The sequence below is a fragment of the Brachyhypopomus gauderio genome, chromosome 19, assembly GCF_052324685.1.
Source record: "Brachyhypopomus gauderio isolate BG-103 chromosome 19, BGAUD_0.2, whole genome shotgun sequence".
In the NCBI taxonomy this organism is placed as follows: domain Eukaryota; kingdom Metazoa; phylum Chordata; class Actinopteri; order Gymnotiformes; family Hypopomidae; genus Brachyhypopomus; species Brachyhypopomus gauderio.
The window spans coordinates 12,272,647-12,296,323 of NC_135229.1; the positions used below are offsets into that span (position 1 = coordinate 12,272,647).

At 40.5% G+C, this 23,677-nt stretch overlaps 1 protein-coding gene and 1 long non-coding RNA gene across 2 annotated transcripts; both read left to right on the top strand.

Annotated features, from left to right (window-relative positions):
• Positions 1 to 5,203: 5,203 nt before the first annotated feature.
• LOC143483414 (uncharacterized) lies at positions 5,204 to 6,376 on the top strand. The gene is made up of 3 exons (XR_013122503.1): positions 5,204 to 5,343; positions 5,851 to 5,908; positions 6,090 to 6,376. It is a non-coding gene; the product is annotated as an uncharacterized LOC143483414 (long non-coding RNA).
• A 7,960-nt stretch (positions 6,377 to 14,336) lies between these two features.
• LOC143483372 (serine/threonine-protein kinase pim-3-like) lies at positions 14,337 to 15,870 on the top strand. Its single transcript, XM_076982210.1, has 3 exons — positions 14,337 to 14,706; positions 14,818 to 14,994; positions 15,740 to 15,870. The coding sequence occupies exons 1-3, from the start codon at positions 14,370 to 14,372 to the stop codon at positions 15,868 to 15,870; spliced, it is 645 nt and encodes a 214-aa protein (XP_076838325.1). The 5' UTR covers positions 14,337 to 14,369.
• Positions 15,871 to 23,677: the final 7,807 nt, after the last annotated feature.

Here is a 23,677-nt window from a genome sequence, read left to right on the forward strand (position 1 = left end):
TTCTCTATGGGTCATCAGACCTCTACAAACTGATCCAGAATGCAGCTGCATGACTGGTCTTCAATCTCCCCAAGTTCACATGTCACTCCAGTGCTGCATTCTCTTTACTGCCTTCCAGTAGCTGCATACATCAGATCTAAAACCTCGATGCTTGCTTGCAAAGCCAAAAATGGACCAACCCCTCCCTACATGATGGCCATGGTCAAAGCCCCATCCAAACCTTGAGTACTTTGAACCTCAAGTACGGCTTGGCTTAAAACGCCATGCTTAAAGTCTCACGGAAAACAAACTTCAAGACCTGTCCTGGCTCCGAGATAGTGGAATGAGCTTCCATTGACTGTCCAGACTGCAGAGTCCTTAGCAGTCTTCAAATGACTGAAGACTCATCTGTAGAACAGACTAAATCTCTAGCACTTGTCATAGTTGTTTCCGTTGTATGATATAGTACCTATGTGAGTTTGCATTTCTTGTAGGTATCCATTTTAATTTCTGTAGTTTAGCAATATTCAGCCTATGTTTTTGTGTACTTCTAGGTATTTGCATTGATTTCTGTAGTTTAGTAGTATTCTGGTTCGAGGGTATCTTGAATTTTGACCTATCTATGTACTATTTAGAATTAATTCTGTGAACAGATGGCAAAGCACTTCGTAAGGCGCTCTGGATAAGAGTGTCTGCTAAATGTCCTACATGTAAATGAGAAGGAGTGTATCTTTCATGTCACATCAGTGTTATGTGTTTGTAGTTGTGTTCAGGCTACTGATATTGGTGATGGAGAAAGACACTGAGTACAGTCCTGGGGATTTAAATGATTAAAAGTGATGATAGAGGACATTGAGGTGCTCAACATTGGTATAATATACTTTTTCATTTGTATAAAATAACTTTGCAGTTTGCATTCCACATTTGAGTTTGTCCTGGAAGTCACGATGAATATGGACAGGAAAAATCTGTAAAATTACGGTACTTCTCTGCAGAACTTTTTGTGCTGTCACTTTATTGAAAGTGCTTAATTGTACTAATTCAGGGAAAAGTTGTAAAATAAAGGTATTTCTCTGCAAAACTATTAGTGCTGTCACTTTATTGAAAGTGCTTAATTGTAATAATTTAGGGAAAAGTTGTAAAATAAAGGTATTTCTCTGCAAAACTTTTAGTACTGTCACTTTATTGAAAGTGCTTAATTGTAATAATTCAGGGAAAAGTTGTAAAATAACAATATTTCTCTGCAAAAATATTAGTGCTGTCACTTTATTAAAAGTGCTAAATCATAATAATCCAGGAAAAATCTGTAAAATAACGGTATTTCTGCAGAATGTTTAATGAATTTTTCTGTAAATTTATTGTTTTTCCACTTAATTTAAATCAGGGTTTTTTACTTTAAAATTAAAGTTTTTGTTTGGCAGCCGCTGCTGCCAGTCGTTTACCGTTTTTTTACGATTTTTTTTTTAGTGTACTGTGCTCCGTTGGTAGTATTGCCAGTGAAATGATATGCCACTACTTGCTTCCACCGTGTTTGTGCTTCCAGCCAGCATAAAGACACAAGCATGCTACTCCTGTGTGACCTGGCAAAGTCACATCACCGTAGAGTTTGCCGGTAAGCATATGCAACTCCACACTTGGTGTGATTGCCATTTCATCCAAGGTCAACACACATTCCCGTTCAATCTCTGTCAACCCATCTACCTTCAGTTTAAGGAAATCAAACACCTCTGTCAGCACACCAGGCTCAAATCTAACGCATTGCATCCTTCTCTGTAGGGTTCTTATTCCTGGCAGGGGAATTTGCAGTTCCTGCAGGGTCTTGTAACCTGTCCCACCAGCAGTAAAGCCAATTTTCAACGCCTTCTTAATTGTCTCATTGCTCTATTTCATCCCTTTTGTGGTTAGTCTGCCTAATGCTTTCATTTGATCTTTTGAAAACGTTTTCTTAAGTTTTGTGTCCCTAACTTTCAGTGTCTCTTGAGAGTGGCATTTTCCTTCCTTATTTTTTGTAGTGCTGCCTTTGTTTTCCTCATGATTCTTTCTTGTCTCTTAAATTTTTTCAATAGCTCTGATTGGCTGGCTTCTGGCTGATGGTTATGCTGACTGGCTGCTGGCTCACTGGGTTGTATTAGCTCTCCCTGTCTCTCCTCACTAGCCATGTTCTCTCTTTGTTCAATCTCACTTTCCCTTCTCTCTGTATCCTCATCCCTTATTTCCTCAGTTTTTGAAACTGCTGGATATAAAAGACATATACTATTTACTGTGATTACCTTTTAAATATTCTATCACTTAAAGAAATAATATAATTATTAGGAGTTCATACTTATTATACCTGGGTCACTTCTAACACTATAGCTATGATCAGCAGCTGTGGGCCCTGTCTTTACAGGTCCAGTGGTGCATCGTAGTGCAGGGGGCTTCCTCTTTCTGAGTGCGGGGCGATGCACAAAAATGGTGGGAACAGCATCTGCTCTCAGCCTGGTCTTGCCCTGTTTGGTTCTGATGAACTGCTCTGCCTCAAAATGTGCCTGCAGAGTGATGTGAGTTTACTCCTCACGTATGACAACTCAGTTTTGTCTACCCATATACATATCCCATAGTGGGTGAATACACAGTATTAGAGAACACTTACTGGATATGTATACACTCATTACACGTATAAAAAACAACCAAGGCTGTGCAACAAGTTCAAATTCATATCACATCAATACTCATAATAATCATTTTCTCCTGTCTTTTTCTCCTCTCTCTCTTTAAGCCAAAGAACCACAGGGGATTCAATGGAGCCTGCAACTAGATAGCACCCTCACCCTGCACCCGAGTCTGTCTGGAGTTTTTGATTTTTTTTGTTCACTATTCTGTATTTTAATAAATCAGGCATTAAGCTTTCCAATAGTGTGTTTATTGTGAAAAGTGCCAATGGAGTGTTTGATGATTACCTCAAATTTTTTTTTTGCTATTCTAATCTTTAGTGAGGGTAAAATTGCTCGTGGTGAGTTGAGCCAACCATTTTTTTCTCCTCTCAGTATCAGTGGGGAAACCATACATTTTTGCTCCTTTCTCGGATCGATTGGAGCATCCCCATGCAGCACAGGAAACCATGGTGGACACTACACTAACAACACGGAGGAAAGGACACACAAAAACTGCTTGACATGATATTCATATTTGAGATTATTAGAGATTTATTTCATGAATTCATTGCTGTAAATAAGTGTGTATTAAAAAGACAAGCTATATATAATTTATCAATGTATTTTAACATGTCATATACCGTCTGGATGTAAATGTAATGTGTTTTAATGTACCCTTTTAAAGCAGATTTCTGCACAATGAAGTCAAAGAATTTCCTTCTGTCGTATCTGAAAGTCAGAAAATGTACGTTAGTCATTTAGATTACTTGGGTCCCCAATACCACGGGATTACAGAAATCACCATGATTTAAAGATATGTTAATGTTGGAAAATTAATCTGATCTGAATTTCTCACCCCTTCCTGTCCCTCTAAATATATAAATGAAAGTAATATATAACAATTATAAAACAATCAAAGCATTAAACAGCAATGTGCTCTCACATTAGCCTAAATTTGCTCGCTATAAGGTCACAATCCTCAAATCGTGATTCTGTCTCTGGGTTTATACGCTCAGATTGAACTTCCTGGAACTATCAGAAGCCTCCGTGAATCACGTGACCATCAAGCTGCCCCCGACTTGCTCAGTACAGTAGTGACTCTCCAGTGGCTCACAAACTGTATCTGATGTCCGTGTGCATTGTGTCTTTACTCTTACACCAGATCCTGGGGAAACACACACACACACACAACATTGCTCACATAAAGCACCATAACACAGTCTGACTCCATTATCAGTGTGTGATGTTCATACATGCAGCTCTAATCCTGTATTTGGCTTGTTGAGGCAGCTCTAGTGACTGTGTTGTTTAAGTCAGTACATGGCCCTCCTCTATCTAGCCAATCAATGCACAGCATGAATACTACCTGGCCAATCACAGTTGTAAGAAGTGACTGATTATTCTCGCAGTGATTCTGGAGCTAAAAAGGTCTGAATTTTGTTAAACTCATATCCAGTATTTTTGTTCAGAAGCTCACCTTTTTAGATAACTTTAAAGCAGCTACATTGACATTGTAAAACAGTCAGTCAAACTCATTTTTGCGCCTTAATGTGACAGCTCTGCTTTTTTGGGGGATGTGTGGACACACAAATCCTATCTTGTCAAAGCAAATTTGAGTCACTTTTGTTTGTGCTCTAGATCAGATTTCTACCAGCCAACACGGGCTTGAAATCATTGAGCACAGTGTACAAAAGTGCACAGCCTGGAGTTTTGTGGTAGCTAAAAACGAATGAAACAAAGTATCCCATGATGATAAGGCCCAATGTGGAGATTACAATTGCGCATTGTAGTAGAAATAACGGTTAGATGCCACCACAAGCAAGGTGGCATCTAACCATGTGTTGCAGGTCACTGGGAGCTCATACCTTCAATCCCATTCCTTCTGAAGGGAGCACACAGCCAGCGCTTCCCTGCAACATGGTTGATGAAGGCCATTTGTACATTATATATAGCACTGGAAATTCATATATGTCTCGATGATGGTATGCCAAAAAGTATATTAACCTAAATATATTTAGGAAACAGAATAGTTCTATATTACATATATATATTTTAGTTCTACATTAACTGTTTAAACATTATTCCATTTTTTCCCTGTGCAAAATAAGATTTCGGTACCACAATGCATTACTATTTTGCATAGTGAGGCTACTAAACCAATCAGCTTGAAGTCGGCATATTACGCCCTCTGACGTTTCTAGGAAGTAAACAGGAAACTAACGAGCTAACTGTGATGTTTCAAATGACAGCAAAACTGACCAATCATCTCTTCCATCTTAATGGGCGGGCTTAACTGTAGCCCGCTGTGGCGACGCTAGCTGTCATTAGCGTACCACCGCTAGCTAGTTCCGATTCAGTCCTTTGATGGCGTCGTGCGTGTTGTTTACATATTCCGCTCCCGAGGAACACGGAGCTGTGAACCTTATTTTGTTGGAACCTTATTTTTGCTTAAGACGTTATCTAGTACATATGTTACTGGTTTATTGCGTTTTTAAAGCTGTAATGTCGTCTCAATCTCAATCTTTTTCCGGGGGGGGGGGGGGGGGGGTGAGCGGGCCCAGCAGAGCCATATAGAGAGAGAGTCACGTCAACTCCGTTCACTCCAATGGAGCAGTTTTTTTTACAGCAATGGCAGATCGTGGAGCCTGTCAATAGTTCCCGGAAGTTAGCAGCAAATACGAGCAGCGCAGTCAAACTGGAGCAGTGGACCATCTGTGATACACTTTTACAGGTTAGTACGCTTAAAAAATCAGATTGTGTATTATAAGGACATCAGAATCAAATTAACATGTGCATTAAAATATTTTAGTGAATTATCCACCTCTTAATAAGCAGATTTAGGGAACTAAATGTATGCTAAGGCAACGTGAATACGGTTAGCGAGATTTCACATTAACCACTGACAGCCTATTAATTGTAAATTCCACTCTTAATGCCATTTCACCTAAACGCGATGTTTTTTGCGGGGCAGCTAAGTATTGGTTAAATATAACATTTGAGTGTGATTGTAGAGTGTGTTGGGTCGAGGAGCTGAAATGAGGATATCCATTTTGGAGTACCAGCTAACGTTAAGCTAACGCACAATAAGTAGGAGAGCCATTCTTGTGATACATCACTGCTGATATTGATTAGAATGCATATTTAAGACTTCTAAATAGTACACAACAGTGTAATTTATAGATCAAGTGTTTGTAGATTTTGTTATTCTGTTGACTATTATCTGTATTATGCTCAGCAGACTTTGGATTGATGGCAAAGGGAGAGGGAAGGTCATCAAGAGAGATTGAAAACACAAGGTAAGTTGAAACTAGGGTGGCACTTTTGATCAATGAATCTTACAAGACTAAAGAGGAATACAACATACTAAAATGTTATAGTACAGTATGATATATGTAATCATATGTAACCATACTAGACTTGTATTCTATTATTGTATTATTTATGTTGTATTTAATTTATCTTGTTGGTGTATATTAGTTGCCTGCTGTGGGATAATTGGGTGCTGACCATGATGAGATTGAAAACACAACAAGGTAAGTTTCAAATAGCAATAAGAAATCAATGTTTATTACACTGCCGTATGTTGGCTGTAGGAGTGTAGGAGTAGTGATGTTGGCTGGGGGGGTTGTAGGAGCAATGATTAGTCCAAATGTTTCTGTTGGAGTGACTAATGGGCTTGATGGCACATTTGGAGCTGTTTAGGGGTTGCCGGATTTTGAAGCTTGGCACCTGGAGTTGTTTTTCAACTTTCTGGATTGGCTCTTGCTTCCAAAATGACCATCTTTTAACTGTTTCTTCTTTCTGTCATTTGGTATTGTTGCCGCCTCAATTCTCAACCTTAGCCGTATGAATCTTTTCATGATTTTGTCTTGTACTTCACAGCAAGCTGGAAGCTTACTGTAAAGTGCCTGAGCTTGTTTCTCCAAGACCCTCACTGCATCAGGGAGTTCCATGAGGCAGGAACCAGTCTTGGTCCTAAATAGTTCCTCAATTTGGTGAATGAAATCATATGCGTCTTGGGAAGGATGACAAAGAGCACCTGCCTTGAACTCTTTTAAGTTCAATAAGATGCAATAATAAGCAAAGTCCACATAATCATAATTTCATTGTTTAATAATATTAGTCAAATTAATAATTCTTATAATAACCACACACGACACCTATCACCCGCGCGCCAACCCGCCCTCCCCCGCGTGCTCTGCGCACCTCGTTACTGTTTCTCTGTACACCACAGAATGAGTGACATCTCCCTGTAAAGACCTCAAAAAGGCAGAAAAACAGGTAGTAGTTTTTTTTTTTTTATTTTAAATTTATTATTAATATTTAAAAGTTGTTCTCTGCACTACGTTATGTAAAATAGTTTTAAAATATTTTTTGTGCAACACCTTTATATTTATTGCTTGTTATATGGTAATATTTAAGTCATTTGCTTTTTATTTGTTTCTTTAATAGTGACACAATCAACACAATGATTGATGATGCAGGGGGCACCAACCAAAATCTCGCCTAGGGCACCACATTGGTCAGGGCCGGCTCTGGACATCAGGCATGAAATAAAGTTGTCTGTCTGGTGTTGATGGATGTGGCCCAGATGTTTTATTGAGGTTGACCCCAAAGGATCTCCACATGGCCTGCTTAGGGCTACCCATGTCAGTGGTGACGTTGAACACATGTAGCCCTATGGATGCTGCCCTTTGTATTAATTCAATAATTATTGGCCTGTACTGTGCTCTGTTGGTAGTATTGCCAGTGAAATGATATGCCACTACTTGCTTCCACCGTGTTTGTGCTTCCAGCCAGCATAAAGACACAAGCATGTGTTGCTACTCCTGTGTGACCTGGCAAAGTCACATCACCGTAGAGTTTGCCGGTAAGCATATGCAACTCCACACTTGGTGTGATTGCCATTTCATCCAAGGTCAACACACATTCCCGTTCAATCTCTGTCAACCCATCTACCTTCAGTTTAAGGAAATCAAACACCTCTGTCAGCACACCAGGCTCAAATCTAACGCATTGTATCCTTCTCTGTAGGGTTCTTATTCCTGGCAGGGGAATTTGCAGTTCCTGCAGGGTCTTGTAACCTGTCCCACCAGCAGTAAAGCCAATTTTCAACGCCTTCTTAATTGTCTCATTGCTCAATTTCATCCCTTTTGTGGTTAGTCTGCCTAATGCTTTCATTTGATCTTTTGAAAACGTTTTCTTAAGTTTTGTGTCCCTAACTTTCTGTGTCTCTTGAGAGTGGCATTTTCCTTCCTTATTTTTTGTAGTGCTGCCTTTGTTTTCCTCATGATTCTTTCTTGTCTCTTAAATTTTTTCAATAGCTCTGATTGGCTGGCTTCTGGCTGATGGTTATGCTGACTGGCTGCTGGCTCACTGGGTTGTATTAGCTCTCCCTGTCTCTCCTCACTAGCCATGTTCTCTCTTTGTTCAATCTCACTTTCCCTTCTCTATGTATCCTCATCCCTTATTTCCTCAGTTTTTGAAACTGCTGGATATAAAAGACATATACTATTTACTGTGATTACCTTTTAAATATTCTATCACTTAAAGAAATAATATAATTATTAGGAGTTCATACTTATTATACACTGCTCAAAAAAATAAAGGGAACACTCAAATAACACATCCTAGATCTGAATGAATGAAATATTCTCATTGAATACTTTGTTCTGTACAAAGTTGAATGTGCTGACAACAAAATCACACAAAAATCATCAATGGAAATCACATTTATTAACCAATGGAGGCCGTCATTTGGAGCCACACACAAAATTAAAGTGGAAAAACACACTACAGGCTGATCCAACTTTGATGTAATGTCCTTAAAACAAGTCAAAATGAGGCTCAGTATTGTGTGTGGCCTCCACATGCCTGTATGACCTCCCTACAACGCCTGGGCATGCTCCTGATGAAGTGGCGGATGGTCTCCTGAGGGATCACCTCCCAGACCTGGACTAAAGCATCCGCCAACTCCTGGACAGTCTGTGGTGCAACGTGACGTTGGTGGATGGAGTGAGACATGATGTCCCAGATGTGCTCAATCAGGTCTGGGGAACGGGCGGGCCAGTCCATAGCTTCAATGCCTTCACATTGCAGGAACTGCTGACACACTCCAGCCACATGAGGTCTAACATTGTCCTGCATTAGGAGGAACCCAGGGCCAACCGCACCAGCATATGGTCTCACAAGGGGTCTGAGGATCTCATCTCGGTACCTAATGGCAGTCAGGCTACCTCTGGTGAGCACATGGAGGGCTGTGTGGCCCTCCAATGAAATGCCACCCCACACCATTACTGACCCACTGCCAAACCGGTCATGCTGAAGGATGTTGCAGGCAGCATATCGCTCTCCACGGCGTCTCCAGACTCTGTTATGTCTGTCACGTGCTCAGTGTGAACCTGTTTTCATCTGTGAAGAGCACAAGGTGCCAGTGGCGAATTTGCCAATCCTGGTGTTCTCTGGCAAATGCCAAGCGTGCTGCACGGTGTTGGGCTGTGAGCACAACCCCCCATTTGTGGACGTCGGTCTCTCATACCATCCTCATGGAGTCGGTTTCTAACCGCTTGTGCAGACACATGCACATTTGTGGCCTGCTGGAGGTCATTTTGCAGGGCTCTGGCAGTGTTCCTCCTGTTCCTGCTTGCACAAAGGCGGAGGTAGTGGTCCTGCTGCTGGGTTGTTGCCCTCCTACGGCCTCCTCCACGTCTCCTGGTGTACTGGCCTGTCTCCTGGTAGCGCCTCCAGCCTCTGGACACTACGCTGACAGACATAGCAAACCTTCTTGCCACAGCTCGCATTGATGTGCCATCCTGGATGAGCTGCACTACCTGAGCCACTCGTGTGGGTTGTAGAGTCCGTCTCATGCTACCACGAGTGTGAAAGGACCACCAACATTCAAAAGTGACCAAAACATCAGCCAGAAAGCATAGGTACTGAGAAGTGGTCTGTGGTCCCCACCTGCAGAACCACTCCTTTATGGGGGGGTCTTGCTAATTGCCTCTCATTTCTACCTGTTGTCTATTCCATTTGCACAACAGCAGGTTAAATTGATTCACAATCAGTGTTGCTTCCTAACTGAACAGGTTGGTTTCACAGAAGTGTGGTTGACTTGGAATTATATTGTGTTGTTTAAGGGTTCCCTTTATTTTTTTGAGCAGTGTATATTTGTAACCCCGTTTTGTCCCTTGTCTCAAGAATCACTGATTTGTAATTACACCTAAGCTGTAAGGTACTGGAAAATATTGAAAATAGAAATTGAAAGAAAATAGACATTGAAAGTGCCTGACTTTGACCAGGGAAAAGGTGTATGAAAGGTGTATACAAGCCAGGCTGCATCAGGTTATTGTAGCAGCCTGGCTGATTTGGTGTTTTGGTTAAAAAATTGGAAGTTGTGATATTACATGTGCTACTCAACTTTGGAATGTTTGGTTTAGAATGTTTGGTTGGGAAGGTGGAATGTTTTGATTTCAATTTTGATGCTGAAAAGCTCAGAATTGGTTGTATGAGATTTTGCTCTGTGACTTACAACCCTTACAAATCTTACAAATAAGATCTGATTTACTTTCTATTTTTTGTAGATCTTTCTATCTTTCTATCCTTTCTATTTTTCACCTTGAGAATGAGTTTTTACCCCTGCAGAATTGACCAGCCAAGGCCTGGGCAGGAACAAAACAACTTCATAGACACACCAGGTTGTACCACTCATGGTGAGAAAAATACATTTTCATATACTGTACATAATTTTATACTTCTATGTAAGACAGTATATTTAGTTCTTATGAGTATGGATTTCCATAGGCTTATTCATAATAATAAAAAATTAAATATACACATTTATGTAGTAGGTTTCTAAGGTTCAGAAAAATAACATGTATATTTATTCTATTGATGACTGTCAAGCTCTTTATTTCATGTGTACAGGATAATATAATTAATGGAGCATGGGTTATTTCTTTGATTTCTTTGACTCAGCACAATTTTCATAAATCCCACCATGTTACATATATGTGTTAACATTGTCCATGTGGCCATGAATAAAGCAAATAAAAATAAACATTTTTAAAAAGAAACAGATTTCTAACATCACAAATTCTTAAGCATTCTCCCCACATTCTAATGACATCACATGGCACCATAGCCCTTCTTATAATTACTTGTTCATTGGGAAACACTTACAAGGCATTTGAGCCTCACTGTGAGGCGTGCTGGGGTTCACTTTACCTGCTGTGGGATTTTCAGGTGTGTCCTACAACCCCCAAGAGCCAGTGATCCACGGCGGAAGTACGGCCGGACCCTTAAATGTCAGCCATGTTAGCATGCCTGTAGAAGGACCATCTATATGGGACATCCACCAGCCCACAGGTCCACTCCACACTGGTACTGTGCAACACTGAAGATTACATGCATATTCAACAAACCAAACAACCATGCATGATAAAGTAGAAAAAAAAACATTTATTTGTTTGTAAGGTCTGGCAGAGGTGCAGAACCATCAGCTTTCTGCACATGACCTGACCAGTAAAACATCAGTTTTATCAGAAAATGAGACATCACATAGTCTTCAACATTGTAATGAATTCACATGGCACTGTAGCCCTTCTTATAGACCTGATGATCTTAACAGTACACGCTCATGCATCCTCTGTGCCCTGGGTTGGTGTTTTGCATTTAGGCCCTGACATGGAGAGGCAGAGACACCTTGCTCAACCCCATGTTCAAGGCGAGGTTCTGAGGCAGATCCTCTTCTTTCATATAGACATTGATAAGATATTTTTACTAGGCACGCGTACTGTTTTTACAAACATTTGTGAATGGGTCGCTCTCAGGAGCTCAGTGCTTTCCAGCGTGGAACTGTGACAATATGCCACCTGTGCAACAAATCCAGTCATGAAATTTCCTTGCTCCTAAACATTCGACAGTCAGCTGTATTATAAGGAAATGTGAATAACAACAACTCAGCCATGACTGCCAAGTGACCATGACTACATATTTGTATTATGAAACATGTGGACAGTATTTATTAGAAACAGGGGAAGACAAATGAACGAACCAGATGGACCAGAGGAAGACAAATGAATTTGAATGTATTTCATTTTCCATTCATTACTTTGCTGTGATATGTTTGGTGTAGAGTAGAGCACTTTAGAGTGGGCACCTTGACGACCCACATACAGTGTGGGTGTACTGTGACACTCGTTATCTGCTAGGTGGGTGTGTTTAGTCTAAGGTGATAATGCTTCGAATCATTGTTATACCAGCATAGTATAATACTGATAATACGGGTAATACTGATAATATGGATTACAGATGTCATTTTTCACTATTTTAGTACACCCCCAAACAATCTAAACAAAACATTGTCATGCTGCTTTGCTGGCTTCTGATACCTCATCTGGACTGCTGCCAAAGCATATATCTATTAATCTTTGTAATCTATGTAACATGGCTTATTTAAGTATTGGGTATCACCTGGCCAGTTTTAAACAATGCAGCAGCAGTCTGTGTGATATAAGGAGTTTGTGCTTTGTACCCACTTCTGTGGGCAAGGACAATGTGAGCTTACAAGCAAGACTAGACTTGAATGTTTTATTGCAGTCAGTTGATTGTGCCGGACCTCCGTGAAAAAATATTTTGTTTTCCACTCTTTTTTAGACACTCGGCACTCCGTGTCCACTTTTCTTTTCTTTTCTTTGCTCCTCTCATTTTTACCGAAGGGCAAAACGGCAGCAGGAAAGTTACACTCCAACGGAGGTCAATGTGTCTGGATTAATGCGCCATCTATTGGGGAGACGATGGTATTGCAGATGAAAGGGTGAAAAGGGGAAATTAATGACGTTCTTACTATCATTTAGACAGGTTTGGCAGGTTGGATTAAAAAGCCTAAGGGGCCGTAGTTTGCCTGTGTATGGCCTATACAAACTAAATTGTGTTGGGTAATTTCCACTTCCACTGATCTAACACATCCTACCTTGCATGTATCTTGCGATCGGAATTACTACTACAAATAACGATACACACACTATATTTGCTCATATATATAATTCTCAGATATAATTATCGGGTGTGTTAGTAATGAAAGGCGTGGGAGTTTAAAATAAACTCTAGCTTCCGAACAAAGGCCTTATTCAACAAAATTCCACACTAGAGCCAACGGATGGGACTATTAACTTTTTTTAATCCACCTCGCAAGTAGGAGCAATCCACCGAACACAACGCGAGCTGTAATCTCGCCACTCCACAAAACACAAACCCCCCAAATGTCAAAATAAAAGACCCCCAATATAAATGATGCATTAACACAAAATGGTCTCTAAAATTACAACTAAAATAACTAAAAGAAAGATGAAATTGTATTTACAGTGCATATAGTACATATACATTTTCTTCAAGCACACGAGTTACATTTTCTTCAAAGAAATGATTTAGAAATGATTGAGGATGAGAAAGAGAGGATGCAGAAAAACATGGGGAAACAGCAGTGATTAATATTTCAACTAGCATTTCTATTTCAATTAAATTTATTTGTATTTGATTATATTCTGTTTGAAATGTGGAATATGTTTTTTTTTTTTTACTTGTATAATTCAGCTGTGTCAACCATTGGCTAATGTTAAAATAATTCTAATGTTACTTAAAGCTTACATAAACATTGTGTTCTCTTCATTTTAGCTGAGCGCAAGGTGAGCAGAAGCTGCAAGTTGTCTGCAAAGCGAGGGCGAGAAGAGGAACCTCTGAGGCGGAGTAGGAAGAGGAAAGGGGATGCTCCTCAAGACTTGACACCCCACCCCATGGAGACGCGGGCAAAGAAGAAGAAGAGAGAGAAGAGAGAGGAGGAGTGCAAAGGTCTGTCTAGAGTAACACCCTCAACACTACCAGCATTTTACACCTGCTGAATTTATTTTTGACTGAATCTTATGTTATACAATGATGTAACTTGTTTTTGTTTCATGTAGTGAGCTTCAATTCACGCTACACTGTGGGGGATCTCCTGGGCACAGGAGGATATGGCTCAGTGTATGCAGGAGTCCGCAAGGCTGATGGAAAACAGGTGAGCATAAGCACACAATACAAGAATGATTGTGGGACTTAATTTCTGTTTTAGATTGTGATTAGAACTTTGAAAGGAGCTATGAGTTTTCCCTAGAGAGCCTTTCTTATTCACATGGCAATCAAGTGGTCAAATCTAATGTGCCTTGACCTTTTTCCACTTTTTGAACACAAAGATCCTGATTATACAATGAGATAAGCTTGACAATCTGTGGATGAGTATTTATCAGACTCCAGATTTATGAGTTACATGAGAAGCTGTGGCTACCATCTGCAAGCCCTTAGATATATGTTAAATGTACTGACTGTTTTGTGTAAACAACTTCACTTGCTGTGTTTTTTATGTGACCAGATCGCCATTAAATTTGTGCCGAAGCATCACACAGAACGGTTCATCACTGTTGTAAGTTCAATATCTTTACTTATGTAATATTGGAACAATGTCTGGAACTTTTTAGATGGGTAAAACTGCAAAGGGACTATAAACGCAAAGCTGTTAATATTCCATTCAGTGACTCCTCCCAACACGAATGGAAAACAGTTCACTTTTTAGATTCAGGTTTCATCTAATGATTGGTACCAATCCAGATCCCTTTCATGTTAACCTGCTAACCATAATTCCACTATAAAACTTCAAACCCATACTAACCATGTGTTCCCTAATTTTTGCCCGGCGAAACTCGCAGTCTCCCCCTAGAGGTGGCTTTAATGGAGATGGTGTGCAAGCCACCTCGTTGTCAGCATATTGTGGAGCTGCTAGAATGGTTTGATTGCGACTGCTTCATCTTGATTCTGGAGCGACCCATCCCCTGCATGGACCTGTTTGATTTCTTGGACTTGCACCAATACCAACTACCTGAGCCACTGGCACGATTGATCATGCGTCAGGTGGTTCAGGCTGTCCTTCACTGCCGTGACCGTGGAGTTCTGCATAGAGACGTCAAGGAAGAAAACCTTCTGGTCAACACCGACACCCTTGACGTCAAGTTGATCGACTTTGGTTGTGGCGATCTGCTTAAGACCGAACCCTACAGGCGCTTTGAAGGTTATTCACCATAGGAATGAAATGTGCACCTCAAGTTAAAAAATGGGATCAAATTAGAGACTATTATAAACTTGTTATTTTGTTACTGATGATTCTCTCTCGTTGTCTTAGGCACCAAGGTATACCGCCCACCTGAATGGCTGATTGACAGGACGTATGAGGGCCGTCAAGCCACCATCTGGAGTCTGGGTGTGCTCCTCTACAGCATTATCTGTGGAGATGTGCCCTTTGAGAAGGAGGAGGACATTGTTGAGGCACACCTCTGCTTCAAGGGAAACCCATCCAGAGGTGAAAAGGCAGAAGCATCTTCAAGATAACTAGAAATTCTAAATTGCAAAATGATCATTTATGTAATTATTTCATCTGGTAATGTAATACACAACCACAGATTGATAAAATGTACTAATGAAGAATGGAGAATTGGCAATACAACATTTTGTAACCGTCTTAAAATTATAAAAAAAGACTTCTTCAGTCTTTTTAGTTTTTGTTAGTGATGGAGGTTTCTGTACAGTTCTGTCATTTAAAAACTTTGAATAAGCCATTAGAACAGTCAGATCAGAGGTTTCAGATGGTAACTGATTTTCTTTCTCAACTAATCCCGTTGCTACACACACAGACTGCCGCCATCTGCTAACATGGTGTCTGCAAAAGGACCCTGAAAAACGTCCTGTGCTCGAGGATGTTCTGGCACATCAGTGGTTTTCAGAAGGCCTTCAGAACTAAGTCAGGTTAGTAAATGGAACTGGGCATGAGACTAGAGGACAGCCACCAAATTACATAGTCTGGGCCACTGATATTGAGTAATAAGCAAGGTGCAATGTAATATTGGATGAGCTTATCAAGTTGTTGCTTATGGACCAGAAAAATCTGGGGTCAGGCATAGTGTACTATATAACAATTGAATGCTCTAAGTGGTATATGCTTATATGTACTACTTTATTAATCAAAAATGCAATTTAGGATTGTTCTATCTGTACTGTTCCTCTATTTATTCTGAGTTCTAAATTGATTTTTCCCCCCTATTCCATAGATTCAGTTTTGAGGGCAGCAGACGGAGGCAGTAAAGGTGTGCCAAACACACTAGCTGCCCTAATGATGCCTTGCTGGCTGTGTCAGGGCTGGCTTGGATGCCACACCTTCTACCTCCATAAGAGGCACTGAGTCAGTCCTAGTGCATTCCCGTGTGAATGTTTCTCTCCACCTTACTCTCTTTCTCTTGTTCTCTCTCTCTACCTTTTACTTTTACTTATTCGAGTATCTACCTCCTGCGCCACTTCTGGCCCATCTCAAGTTTTCCTCCAGTCTTATCTCTTCCTGTCAGTTACTCTTTTATTTTGGGAAGGGTTTTGTTTTGTTGCGGCGTTCGCCTGTTGCCGGTCACTTCCCCTGGCGTCCTTGGTTTCGTTTTACGCGTTGAGTTTCTTCCACGTTCTTTTCGTTGCCTTTGTTATTTTCCTCCCGTGTCTATACGGTTTAGTTTTGCCTTTTCACATGTTGAGTATTTCATGTTGTTTTCCATTCTACGGTTGTGCTTTATTTTTACGCGTTGAGTTTTCCGCATCCTTTTGAGTTGCGTTTTGCCACTGTGTGTATGCATAGTGGTTTTATGCTGTGCTTTCTGTTTGTTCGCGTGTGTTTTATTTCATACACACAGTCCCAGTGATAAGCATTCATCCTTATTGGCTTCTAACGGCATTTGGGTTCAATTCTCCCTTCATTTTCTTACGGTGTGTACCGGTCTGTACACTACGGTGGCCGTGAAGTGCCAACCACAACGATACTTACTAAGCACAATTACAAATGACAAAAACACAATGTCATTAACAAAAACACAACGACATTAACTAAACACAATTACAAATTACAAAAACCCAACGACATTAACAAAATCACAACATTAACTAAGCACAATTACAAAGTACAAAAACACAGCGACATTAACTAAGCCCAATTACAAATTACAAAAACACAACATTAACAAAAACACGACATTAACAAACCGGAAAAGGTAGGTCCCAGTGGGAAAGCCTGGGAAGTTGTTGATTGGACAACGCCACAACCCTGTGGTCCCTGATCCGTACACTCTGCCCGATCCGTACCGAGCTTGCGTGAGAAAATGTGCGCACGTGTACGTGTTGCGATTGCCATGCCACCACATTGGATTTGAAATGAAATGCAGATTGTAACGTTTAATTTGAAGGGTTGAACAAAAATATCTGATAGAAAATGTAGGAGTTGTACACATTTCTTTACAAACACTCCACATTTTAGGAGCTCAAAAGTAGTTGGACAAATAAACATAACCCAAACAAAAGATTTTTATTTTCAATATTTTGTTGCGAATCCTTTGGAGGCAATCACTGCCTTAAGTCTGGAACCCATGGACATCACCAAACGCTGGGTTTCCTCCAATGCTTTGCCAGGCCTTTACAGCTGCAGCCTTCAGGTCTTGCTTGTTTGTGGGTCTTTCCGTCTTAAGTCTGGATTTGAGCAAGTGAAATGCATGCTCAATTGGGTTAAGATCTGGTGATTGACTTGGCCATTGCAGAATGTTCCACTTTTTTGCACTCATGAACTCCTGGGTAGCTTTGGCTGTATGCTTGGGGTCATTGTCCATCTGTACTATGAAGCGCCGTCCGATCAACTTTGCAGCATTTGGCTGAATCTGGGCTGAAAGTATATCCCGGTACACTTCAGAATTCATCCGGCTACTCTTGTCTGCTGTTATGTCATCAATAAACACAAGTGACCCAGTGCCATTGAAAGCCATGCATGTCCATGCCATCACGTTGCCTCCACCATGTTTTACAGAGGATGTGGTGTGCCTTGGATCATGTGCCGTTCCCTTTCTTCTCCAAACTTTTTTCTTCCCATCATTCTGGTACAGGTTGATCTTTGTCTCATCTGTCCATAGAATACTTTTCCAGAACTGAGCTGGCTTCTTGGGGTGTTTTTCGGCAAATTTAACTCTGGCCTGTCTATTTTTGGAATTGATGAATGGTTTGCATCTAGATGTGAACCCTTTGTATTTACTTTCATGGAGTCTTCTCTTTACTGTTGACTTAGAGACAGATACACCTACTTCACCGAGAGTGTTCTGGACTTCAGTTGATGTTGTGAACGGGTTCTTCTTCACCAAAGAAAGTATGCGGCGATCATCCACCACTGTTGTCATCCGTGGACGCCCAGGCCTTTTTGAGTTCCCAAGCTCACCAGTCAATTCCTTTTTTCTCAGAATGTACCTGACTGTTGATTTTGCTACTCCAAGCATGTCTGCTGTCTCTCTGATGGATTCTTTCTTTTTTTTCAGCCTCAGGATGTTCTGCTTCACCTCAATTGAGAGTTCCTTTGACCGCATGTTGTCTGGTCACAGCAACAGCTTCCAAATGCAAAACCACACACCTGGAATCAACCCCAGACCTTTTAACTACTTCATTGATTACAGGTTAACGAGGGAGACGCCTTCGGAGTTAATTGCAGCCCTTAGAGTCCATTGTCCAATTACTTTTGGTCCCTTGAAAAGGAGGAGGCTATGCATTACAGAGCTATGATTCCTAAACCCTTTCTCCGATTTGGATGTGGAAACTCTCATATTGCAGCTGGGAGTGTGCACTTTCAGCCCATATTATATATATAATTGTATTTCTGAACATGTTTTTGTAAACATCTAAAATAACAAAACTTGTGTCACTGTCCAAATATTTCTGGCCCTAACTGTACATACACATACATTTTATATATATAGTAGGGGTCTCAAAATCATCGTACCTGGGGGCCGCTGGAGGTAGAGTCTGGGTGAGGCTGGGCCGCATCAAATATTCCACAATAAAAGAACAATCCAATCTTCTCTAACTTAACTAACAATAATAACAATTCAGAACATGAACAGTTCTTCAGAACATTGGCTCCTCTTTCTTCCTTCTACTCCTTGCTACCAGAGACCTGGCAGCACTTCATCTTACACAGCTGAGCCACATCTGGCTTGAGGGCTTGCGGGAAGAAGCAACTGAGACCCTCAGTATGGCTTGAAGATGCTCATCAGTAAGTTTGGACCGGAACTTTGACTTATTAAAGTTCATGGTGGAGAAGAGCTTTTCACAGAGATAGGTACTTCCAAAAATGCACATGGTCCGCTTGAACATCTTGGAAAGCTCAGGGAAGGTGGGGGGCAATTCTCTCAAAAATTGTCCAAGGTTCTCTGCTTTTCCACTCACCTCCCTGAACTTGGCTTTGAGTTCAGAATTGCACTGCAGGTCAATTAGCTCCATTTGAAGCTCAGGAGGAGCATCTTTCACACTGAAGGAGAAGGGATCAGCAAAAATGTTTTGAAGTCTGCAAACCTGTGATCAAATTCTTCCTGCAGCTTTACAATGGCATCAGCATACTTCTCACCACTGAATGGTGTGCCTGAATCCATGAGTGCCTTGCATGCTGGGAAATGGCAGAGGTTTGTCTGAGAAAGCTGGGCTTTTCACAACCCAAGTTTTGTGGAGAATGCTCTGATGTTGTCATAGGCAGCACTCACAAGCTGCCCCTGGCCTTGTAATTTCTTGTTCAGTACATTCAGCTCCGGTGTGATGTCAACCAGAAAAGCTAAGTCCATGATCAACTTGGGATCACTAAGTACAGGAACAGCCATCCCATCCTTCTCCATGAAGGCTTTCACTTCTGCTCTCAACTCAAAAAACCTCTTCAAGACGTTTCCCCTGCTAAGCCAGTGTATCTCTGTGAAGTAGAGCACATCCTCATATGATGAGTCTATTTCCCCCAAAATGGAACTGACGGTGCTTCAAGCCCCTGGTTCTGATATGGTTGATGCATTTCACAACATCAAACATCACACTGTCAAACTTCAGGCATTTGCTGCAAAGGGCCTGCTGATGGATAATGCAATGGAGAGCAATAGCCTCTTCCACACCTTCTTCCTCCAGTTTTCTTTGAACAAGTCCCACGAGTCCATTCTTCCTCCCTGTCGTTGATGGTGCTCTGTCGGTTGTTATTCCAGCAAAACTCTTCCATAGCAAGCCAGCATCCACAATGGCATCTTCCAAAATATCTCCTGAGCAGTGGTCTGGCCATGCATTGGAATCACTGTGAGCAACTCCTCCATTACTTCAAAACAACCGTCAACACCACGGACATAAATTGCGAGCTGCGCAGTGTCAGTGACGTCTGTGCTCTCATCAAGAGCAACAGAGTATGCATGGAAATGTTTAGCTTTCTCACGCAGTTGATCGTAAATGTTACCTGACAGGTCAGAAATGCGCTCTGCCACTGTGTTGGCTGAAAGGCTGATGTTACTAAACTGACCCCTTCTTTTCTGGACAGACTACTTGCAGCATTTAACATGCACTTTTTGATGAACTCGCCATCTTTGAATGGCTTTCCAGCCTTAGCAATCACCTCACTCATCACGCAGCTAACTTCGACAGCAGCATCACTTTCTTTGCTTGCCTTCTTGAAAAAATCTTGTTACCGCAGTAGACATGTTTTAAGCTTGGCGGCACAGCACTTTCTCTCTTCTCCCTGATATTTTGCATATTCCTCAGCATGTTTAGTTGTGTAATGACGTCTGATATTGTACTCCTTGTGCACAGCAACTTTATCTGAGCATATAAGACATGTCGGGATGCCCCTGAGCTCTACGAAAAAGTAGTCTATCTCCCACTTCTCAAGATATTGTCTGTGCTCATGGCTAACCTTTCTGTTCACAGCAGGTTTTGAGAAAGACATGACATGAGCCGTAGAACAAGGCTCTTACTTAAACCTGGAGCCATAGAGGCAATAAAGTAAATTAAGTTTTACTTCAGTAAATATTATTTTATCTTAACCTAAATATAGTTAGTTCTGTAGGCCTCATCTCCAAAACCATCAGGCAGTAAAGAGTCTAGAAAAATGATCTCTTTCTCTGCTACCAGTAAAACCTGCATTGGGCATATTTAAAAATGACCAGATAGGCAACTTATTATTTTGTTCTATCAGAATCAGAAAAGAATCTCTAAATATCTATCTTAATAGTTGTAACTCAACGCATAGCAAAAAGTGATATGCCTGATCCTTTTGCCTATTCCATGCAGGAAACAAAATAGCATCCTTGGAGCACTGACTGTCCTGGTATTGTAGAGAAATACATATAAAAAAATTACTTCGTTTTTGTACAAAATTATGGGCATTCATGAGTGTGACTTATATAAGTGCCTTATAACAATATTACCGGTAAGCTTGACAGTGGGTCCACATCTGATGTCTTCCACGTGGGAATGACATACATGTCCACAATGTGAACATCTTTGCCCTATTTAAGAATAATTAGGAACTCTATAAAAATACCCATACAAAAAAAGGACATTAAACCCACAAAACAATAATTTGACTCTTGATTACATGTCTTCGAGCAGCAGTGATGAGCTTAAAACATGCATTCTCAATCTATAAAAACAAAACGGAGTAAAATGCAAACAAAATCAATTTAGTTAGATTTTTCTTAGAGTAAACATTCTGCAACATATATAATATATACAGTAGATTCCATGCATCGGTTTAATCCGAGACTCCAGAAGTCCTCACGTGTTAGACAGACATCACCATCTTTAATGATAAGCTCTGTTTCTGGACGGCTAGTGTCCAAAATGTATTTCAGCTGAAATTAATAATAATAATCAGTTACTTAATTTAGAGTGTGAGAGACAGTGCTTGACAGTGTAAGAGTGAGAGTTAAATAATGTGAGGAAGCGAAGTTCACATGACGAGTTTAGATGAAACTGTTTTTCTTCAATAGGACCCAAGTATTTTTCCCATTTCTCCACAGAGAAAGCATATAAATGCTCATAATTTTTAGGTGTCCAGTATTCATGGTCCTGATGCGACATGAAACTGGTTGGTCCATAGTCTGACAAGAGAAATATTTAGGAATATTATTAAGAGTAGAAATTTCCCAATATACAATAATCTTGAACACCAATGACGACAAAACTTTTCAATTGGTAGAAAGGCCTAAGACGTGAGACATTAATGCAGCAACGAGTCCCTTAGTCTTTCACCACAGTTGTCACACCTTTAGCAGTGATGGTATCTACAGAAAAAGGCCCTTGATGCCGGTCTGCAAGGGAGTCTTTTCTGTGTGTTTTATTAGGGTTTTGGAATATCAACACCTCATCACCTGCACTCGAAACTGCATGTTTAACATTGCGAGCTGCAAATATGTTCTCGTTCAGCTGTGTAAATATCAAAGTAAAAATGTAAATGTAAAATGTGATATGGTAAATATGATAATATAAAAGTTAAGTTATACTGAATATTAACCTCATTAACAAACTCTCTTCCCTGGTCAGTAATAATTTTCTTGACCATGCCGAACAAGTACAGCTTCTTAATGATTGCAGCTGACACTTCACTTGTGATCTTAGATTGCAGTGGCTCAGCAACAACCCATTTTGTATACAAGTCCGTCATAGTCACATATTTGTTGTATGTACATATACATACATTATATATAAAATGTAAATAAAAATGTAATTGTGCCATATTTTGTCAATTGTGATTTTTCACTGCAATCGAAATTTGTCCTCTGCATTTTACCCATCTGTGCAGTTAGAACACACACACACACTAGTTATTACTAGGGGGCTGTGGATCACATGTGCCCAGAGCAGTGAGCAGCCCTAGTCCGGGGAGCAGTTGGGGTTAGGTGCCTTGCTCAAGGGCACCTCAATCATGGCCTCAGGTCTGTGAATCGAACCCACGACCCTCCGGTCACAAGACCAGTTCCCTACCACCAGGCCATGACTGCCCTGTATATACATAATAATAAAATATATATATATATATATATATATATATATATATATATATATATATATTATACACGCACACACACACGCACACACACATATATATATATATATATATATAGGGCTTGGGGCTTGGAGATAAATTGATCAGAAATTGGTTATCAGTTTCTCAGAAATCTCCCATAATTCCAAAAGACTGCTGCATGAGAGTATGAACCCTTAACTATCATCACAGTAAGTTTGCACAGATTGCACTGTACCATTTCCTCATAAATCTATTTTAGGTTCATAATGCATTTAGGCGAATTAAAGCACGCATATCAAATAGGCTGAAATTATCATTGAAATGATCATTTTTTTTTCAATACTCAAATGATCATTTTTGCTTGCTGTGGAACTTTGATCATCATTACAATGACAAAGAACTCTAGAAGCTTCTCTGGCCTCATATACCCATGATGCCTTGCAGAGATATGCCAGAGAAAGGCTCTAGATAGAACATGCTGATGTAGGTTCACCAGCAAAAGACCAACTGGCCACATATCTGCATATTCCCACTGAGGCCAACTCTGATATGGGCAGAAATGTATTTAAATGGTTAAATACATGAGTACATGCCACACTGTGTACAGTGGAAAAGAAGAGGAAATTGCAGGCAAAACTAGCATCCACTTCTAAAACATGCCGTTTCAGACTTGAGGTAAGAAGTTTCAAGGAATACGTCACCTATAAACACAAAAAACAAAACATCAACTAACTAGTCAGGAGCAGCCAGCATAATTTCAGCCAGCTCTGATTTCATTATTTCTAGGTGGAGGACTCCTACAATGTTCCTTGCCAAATGCTGGATGTGTTCAAAACATTCTTTCAGAGGACATACTGTAAACCCAAAGAATCATGGATAAAATAAGACCACCGTAGCTGCACCTCTCCAGGTGACCAGTAAGCTGTTGAGAACCTGACAAAAGAAGCTTCTGCAGGTCATTTCCTAGACATTGACCTACAATCTCATAAGCACGAAACCTGCTGGCACCCAAATGGGGCGTGTGATGGAGCTACCCTTCACCACAATGTACACAACATAAGTATTGACATTGATTTCATTATGTAAGTTAATAACTAAATGAAGACACATAGGATGCAATTTACTTTTTATTGAGTAATATTAATCAGCTTAC

What these genes read in the sequence shown, in the direction of transcription:
- LOC143483372 (XM_076982210.1), top strand. Translation starts at nt 14,370, where the DNA reads ATGGAGATGGTGTGCAAGCCACCTCGTTGTCAGCATATTGTGGAGCTG. An exon ending in ACCCTACAGGCGCTTTGAAG is followed by an intron (nt 14,707 to 14,817) that starts GTTATTCACCAT and finishes TCGTTGTCTTAG; the next exon opens with GCACCAAGGTATACCGCCCA. An exon ending in CAAGGGAAACCCATCCAGAG is followed by an intron (nt 14,995 to 15,739) that starts GTGAAAAGGCAG and finishes CCTATTCCATAG; the next exon opens with ATTCAGTTTTGAGGGCAGCA.